The 6000-nt window shown below is 48.0% G+C and overlaps 1 protein-coding gene across 3 annotated transcripts in view; it reads right to left on the minus strand.

Moving 5' to 3' along the window:
* The window catches only part of PHAF1 (phagophore assembly factor 1), a 31095-nt gene extending 28794 nt beyond the window's left edge, over positions 1–2301 (minus strand). The window contains exons 1-2 of one of the 3 annotated variants that reach the window (XM_075995732.1): positions 2216–2301; positions 1978–2098 (exon numbers count right to left, since the gene is read on the minus strand). In XM_075995732.1, the coding sequence (XP_075851847.1) occupies positions 1978–2041 (64 nt within the window). In that variant the 5' untranslated portion in view covers positions 2042–2098; positions 2216–2301. Of the gene's footprint in view, positions 1–1977; positions 2099–2210 lie in introns of all 3 variants that reach the window. The other 2 variants (XM_012742587.2, XM_075995733.1) reach the window with 2 other exon arrangements.
* Positions 2302–6000: the final 3699 nt, after the last annotated feature.

The raw sequence follows: 6000 nt of genomic DNA on the forward strand, positions 1-6000 counted from the left end.
TGGGCAACAGAGTAAGACTCTGTCTCAAAAAAAAAAAAAATGCAGATTTTAAGACCCACACAGAATCATGGAGGCTCAGGCTCCCTCTATGAACTTTTCCCTCAAAGTTCAATTCTGGACCTAAAATACAGAAATGCCCTTCTCACAGTTTTTGGTTACTATTTAACAGTTGGTTGAAAGAACTACCCAAACCCTTGATTCTGGAAATTGGCAGAGCTAGGAGTCAGGGTTAGGGTGTCAAAACCACAGTTAATAGAAGCAGCCTTGCTCGTCCATTCAGTTTTCTGGAAATCCTGATCTCAATCGATGTCCCAGTCACTACTTTTGACCAAAGAACTCTAAATGTTTGTGTCACAAAAAGATTTACCATCTAGTCACACCATCAAGCAAAGTCTGAAGCTGTGGTTCTTACACAGCCCTGGGAGGTCTTGCTGTGGACAGAAGCTGTTAAGGGGAGGGGAGGAAAGAAGTTAACTGGAAGCCAAACAGCATTAGCATGATGTCACGAGCCTCTCAACCAAGCTCTTGGTGTTTCACAAGACGCTGGAACATTCCATACTAGCTCACATTTTGGGAAAAACTCTGCAGAAATGGTAAATTAGGAAGGCCCTAACAGTAATCTGTATCTTCCTGGTTTCTCCAATATGCTATCTCTATAGACACGATCTTCCAGATTCAAGGATAACCAATAATCCAATGGAGCAGCTGACTCAGTCCAGCTTATACTAGAATGACAAAAGTTCAGGCTTGGCCGGGCACGGTGGCTCACGCCTGTAATCCTAGCTCTCTGGGAGGCCGAGGCGGGCGGATTGCTCGAGGTCAGGAGTTCGAAACCAGCCTGAGCAAGAGTGAGACCCTGTCTCTATTATAAATAGAAAGAAATTAATTGGCCAACTAATATATATAGAAAAAATTAGCCGGGCATGGTGGCACATGGCTGTAGTCCCAGCTACTTGGGAGGCTGAGGCAGAAGGATTGCTTAAGCCCAGGAGTTTGAGGTTGCTGTGAGCTAGGCTAACCCCATGGCACTCACTCTAGCCTAGGCAACAAAGCAAGACTCTGTCTCAAAAAAAAAAAAAAAAAAAGTTCAGGCTTGCATAAACAGCAACAACATCTGCCCCACCCCCTTCCTTTCTTACTGTTGGAACATCAAAGCAAACACACTGGGGTTACTGAATGCAAACATCTTCCTACACATAAAGGTAGTGATGTTGAGGATGGAGAGGGTGAAGGCAGAAAGTTGAGCCAACAAGCCAAAAAAATGACCAAACTGCATTTTTTTTTTACAAACTGAATGTTACTTTCCTCTAACTGCTATTTCATCTCAACCTTTAACTCTCATAGCTGAGGTCTGGGTTTAAGATTACATCATCACACACACACTACATTTCAAAAGAGAAGGAAACAAGTCAGATGTTTCTTTAATGCACACAAACTTCTCAACGTCCTTTACCAGATCCCCATTATCTGATTATGGAATCCAATGCAAAAGAGGCAACCCACAGCCCAAAAAAGCAGAGGGAGACGTCAGACCAGAGACCACAGTGGTGATTAGAGGTGCCAGCCACTTCTTAGCCATTATTTAGTGTGTAAAATGGGGATAGGAACAACAGTACCTATCCTCAGCATTATTAGTATTAACTCAGTGAAGATTACTAGAGATAATTACTTTCAAACAGAGCAGGGGCAGGCATTAAGTGTTTTGAGCGAGCCAGCTATTATTATTATTACTACTACAGTCCCATTACCCCAGAAAGGACCATGCTGAGGCCTGTGGCGACGGCGTCAGTGCCCTGCACAGCAGATGACAGGTGGATCCGGCCAGTCGGAGCGGGTATCTAATGCTTGGAGCCCAAAGAGTTAGAGGGATGAAAGAAGCGAGGAGCCGGGGACGCAGGAACAGAGAACAGAGGCGAGAAGGCCCAGAGAGAAAGACGGACCGGCGAACCAGGTCCTGACGGAGGATCCCAAACTCACCCAGCGTGAATTCCCATTGCTCGTTTCCCAGAGAGCGTTCGGGCACCACCTCCAGGTCCAGCATTGGTTCGGCTCGCCGGGCCCGGGCGGACTCCCTGCGGCAGCGCAGACGCGACCGGAGCTGAGGAGACAAAGCAGCGGCTCATAGGCCGACCGTGCCGGTCCGCGGCGGCCCTATTTGTCCACCTCCTCCCTGGCGGCGGTGGCGGCACCGGCCTAACACCACACCTTACCTCACCTCGCCTTACCAGCAGCAGCCGCGGCAGCACTGGCAGCGGCAGCGGCAGAGGCAGCGGCAGGAGCGACTGCAGCAAAAGTGACGTGCCGGGCCGTAAAGTGTGAGGAGGGCGGGGCGAAGGCGGGAGTTCAATCTTGGGGGAGGAGCCTAGGGCGGAGTCGCGCGTGCGCAAAGCTCGGGTCGGGAGGCTCAGTCAAGGCGAAGGCTGAGGCAGGGATGAAAGATCCGAGAGGGTAAGCGCTCTGGGAGCTCGGAGCCCCATACCTCGTGAGCTCCCGCATCTGCACGCCACAACACACACGTTTAACATGCCTACACAAGGAACGGTACACCACGCAACACAGACATATTACACAGCCACACAACACCCATCCATCTGCCGTCTATGCATATGTCCCATTCGCATTGACTGGGCGCGAAAGGCGAGTACTGAGAGTACACCCTCTGAGGCCCAGCGGGGAGGGAGTCCGCGGGCGCCCCCCACCATCCCCGTTGGGGCCGGATTGACGCCGGCTGCAGCTGCTTTTGGTTGTTCAGGAATGACCCCGTCCTCACCCAGTCGCCAGTAGAGCAGGGGTCGAACCAAAACGAGTGGGAGGAGGAGGGAAGGAGGGTTCGTTAGGGGAGAGGACTGGGTAGAAGGGCGAGGAGCCCCGGCCAGGCCACCCTTTTGACCACACTCAGATGTACACAGCCCACCTGGGTCCTGGATCGGAAGCCTCTCACAGCAGCTCGCACCAATGCTGTATGGTCTTCACCAGCTCTCTGGCACTTTCTGTGGCTCAGTTTCCTCATCTACTAGTGGGGGAGAGGCTCCTCTAGTATGTTCAGCCTCAGCTTTTGGCCCGTGCCCTGGGGCACCCTGAAACTAAAAGGCATCCTAGCTCTCTGGGAGGCAGAGGAGGGCGGATTGCTTGAGGTCAGGAGTTCGAAACCAGCCTGAGCAAGAGGGAGACCCCGTCTCTACTATAAATAGAAAGAAATTAATTGGCCAACTAATATATAGAGAAAAAATTAGCCAGGCATGATGGCACATGCCTGTAGTCCCAGCCACTCGGGAGGCTGAGGCAGCAGGATTGCTTGAGCCCAGGAGTTTGAGGTTGCTGTGAGCTAGGCAGACGCCACGGGACTCGCTCTAGCCTGGGCGACAAAGTGAGACTCTGTCTCAAAAAAAAAAAAAAAAAAAAAAAAGACCCAAGGTTCTTTGGTTCTAGGCCGGAGAACCCAAGTATATCATTGTTTCAGGAAGGTTTTTAGCAGGGAAGAGAGTGGCATACTAAATTCTCAAACTGGCTCTATAGGACTGTAACTTTGGAGGCTCTAGCAAAATCTGAAGTCATTTCTATTTTCTATCTTTTTTTTTTTTTTTTTTTTTTTTGAGACAGAGTCTTGCTCTGTTGCCTGGTGCTAGAGTACTGGGGCATCAGCCTAGCTAACAGCAACCTCAAACTCCTGGGCTCAAGCAATCCTTCTGTCTCAGCCTCCCAAGCAGCTGGGACTATAGGCACATACCATGCCCAGCTAATTTTTTATATATATATATTTTTAGTTGTCCAGCTAATTTCTTTCTATTTTTAGTAGAGACAGGTTCTCACTCTTGTTCAGGCTGGCCTTGAACTACTGACTTTGAGCAATCCTCCCGTCTCCACCTCCCAGAGTGCTAGGATTATAGGTGTGAGCCACCATGCCTGACCTGAAGTCCCTTCTACTTTCATTGAAACAAATGTCATGAAGAAGGATGTCAATTGCAGCATCTTATACCAAAATGACAGAACAGGATCATTGAGATGTCCAGTAGGGAAGTGGCTAAATAAGCCCTGATATTTATAATTAGATAGGTTTTTGAAAAAGGAATTTTTCCCTATATGCTGATGTGGAAGGAACACCAAAATAAAAAGGTAAGATGCAGAAGTGTGCACAGTATGACTCTTTTTTCCTGTAAAAACAGAAACATTGGCCATACTGAAAAGGGAGAACATTTTTGGAAAGATAAAAAATTGTCAATACCTAATATAGGGGTAAGGAGCAGGGATTAGGGGGACATTTACCTTTACCAGGGCAAGCATTAAAGATGTGTCTAGGAAAGGCTAGTTTGGCAGCTTAGCTAGATAGCTTGGGAAAAGTGTAAGGCTGGTGGCAGCCCCCTCCCTTCCCTAGATCAAAAAAGAAAAGGCTCATGAGAACAGACCCGCCAAGGACCTGCCAAGGAAGACTGCCTGGCTGAAAACTAACACACCCAGATAAGAAAGTTTGACCGCCAGCCCCTTTCTCAATGACCACCAAAGGTCGCCCTAGCTCTTCCCGCCAAAAGTCCCTAGCCCGGCCCAAATGGCATAAAAGGCCTCACCCCCTTGGAACGGAGGTGACTTCTGGGCCCCCCCTCTCTTGGGGCCCCAGAACCTCATTCAGGAACACTAAATAAAGCCATGTGGTGTGAACTAAAATGCTCACTCCCCCCCCCACCAGCTGACTGAATGGACCCCCTGGTGGCCAAAGGAATATTCTAGGGCAAAGTTGCCTGCCAGGAGGAGGGAGGTCAGACATGCCTTATCATGCCCCCCTCCCTTCTTAGAGACTTCCTTTGTAAGCCATTAATAGGCCTAAGGGTATGCAAGACAAACCTGCAGGCCCTCAATTTAAGCAACAAATGGTGGCTTATCTCTGGTAAACAATTTATGTTAAAACATTCCAGGTCTTTAGACAAAGCTTCGTGTCTTTAGCCAATTACGATCTAAAGAATCTTTAAACCCACCTATAACCTGTAAGCCTCCCCCCCTTCAAGATGGCCCTCCTCTTTGGGCCAAACCAATGTATGCCTCCCACACATTGATTGATAGCTTTACCCGTAACCCTTATCTCTAAAATGTATAAAAACCAAACCCAGACACAGCAGTCCACTTGCTGGTCCAAGGCCTCTTGGCAGTGGCTCCGGGTCATGGTCCTCAAATTTGGCTCAGAATAAATCTCTTCAAAATTATTTTGCAGACTTTGGCTTTTTTCCGTTGACAGTGGTTTGGCCCCACTCTTTCTGTCTTTTCGCCACCACCGAAAAACTTTGCAAAGAGGACCTGGAGAGAAGGTCCTAAAGTTGGTGAGGAGTAATCTTAAATTAGCTGAAAGTGTCTGACTTGAATTCAAATCCAATCCGATTGGTTGGAATGGTTCTGTTTAAAAAACACTTGGAGGGACTTGTTTCTGGTGGAGAAAGGGGGTGGGGCCTTAACTGGGGAAGGGTAAGCTGGGTGAGGTTGTGGGAGAGGCAAGACAAAGAGGAAGCCACATCCTGAATAACAACGTGCAAAGAATTTTTAGTTTGGATAACACAAAAAACAGGAAGAACAAGGTTGTAGGGGAGGGCCCAAGAAATTCCCAGTTGGAATAATAAGCAGATGTTTTTGTGAACAATGTCAGTCAACAACAAAAGTTTATCTTTGCTCATTTAAATATGATCCGCCCAGGTTTTTGTCAGAAGTCAGAGCGATAGCTTGGAATAGTGGTACTAGAATGTAGAAGGCTGCCAAGGTGCCTCAGGGAAGTAGGCCAATTTATTCCCCCAAACTCAGGGTGAGATGTTAAGAAATATTTTTTTAATCCCTCCACCCTTTCAGAAATATTAAAGTGGCTAATGAAGAATGTATTCAGAGAGGACAGGTAGTCACGGTAGCAGTCAAAGCCAGAGGTACAGGGACAGCCTCTAGTGAGAGTACAGTCGTTAAACTGAGAGACTGAGAATTTGAATCCTAGTTCTGTCACTTAATAGCTTTGTGCCTTTTACAAGTTACCTA

This window comes from Microcebus murinus, chromosome 20 (genome assembly GCF_040939455.1).
Source record: "Microcebus murinus isolate Inina chromosome 20, M.murinus_Inina_mat1.0, whole genome shotgun sequence".
NCBI classification, from domain to species: Eukaryota; Metazoa; Chordata; class Mammalia; order Primates; family Cheirogaleidae; genus Microcebus; species Microcebus murinus.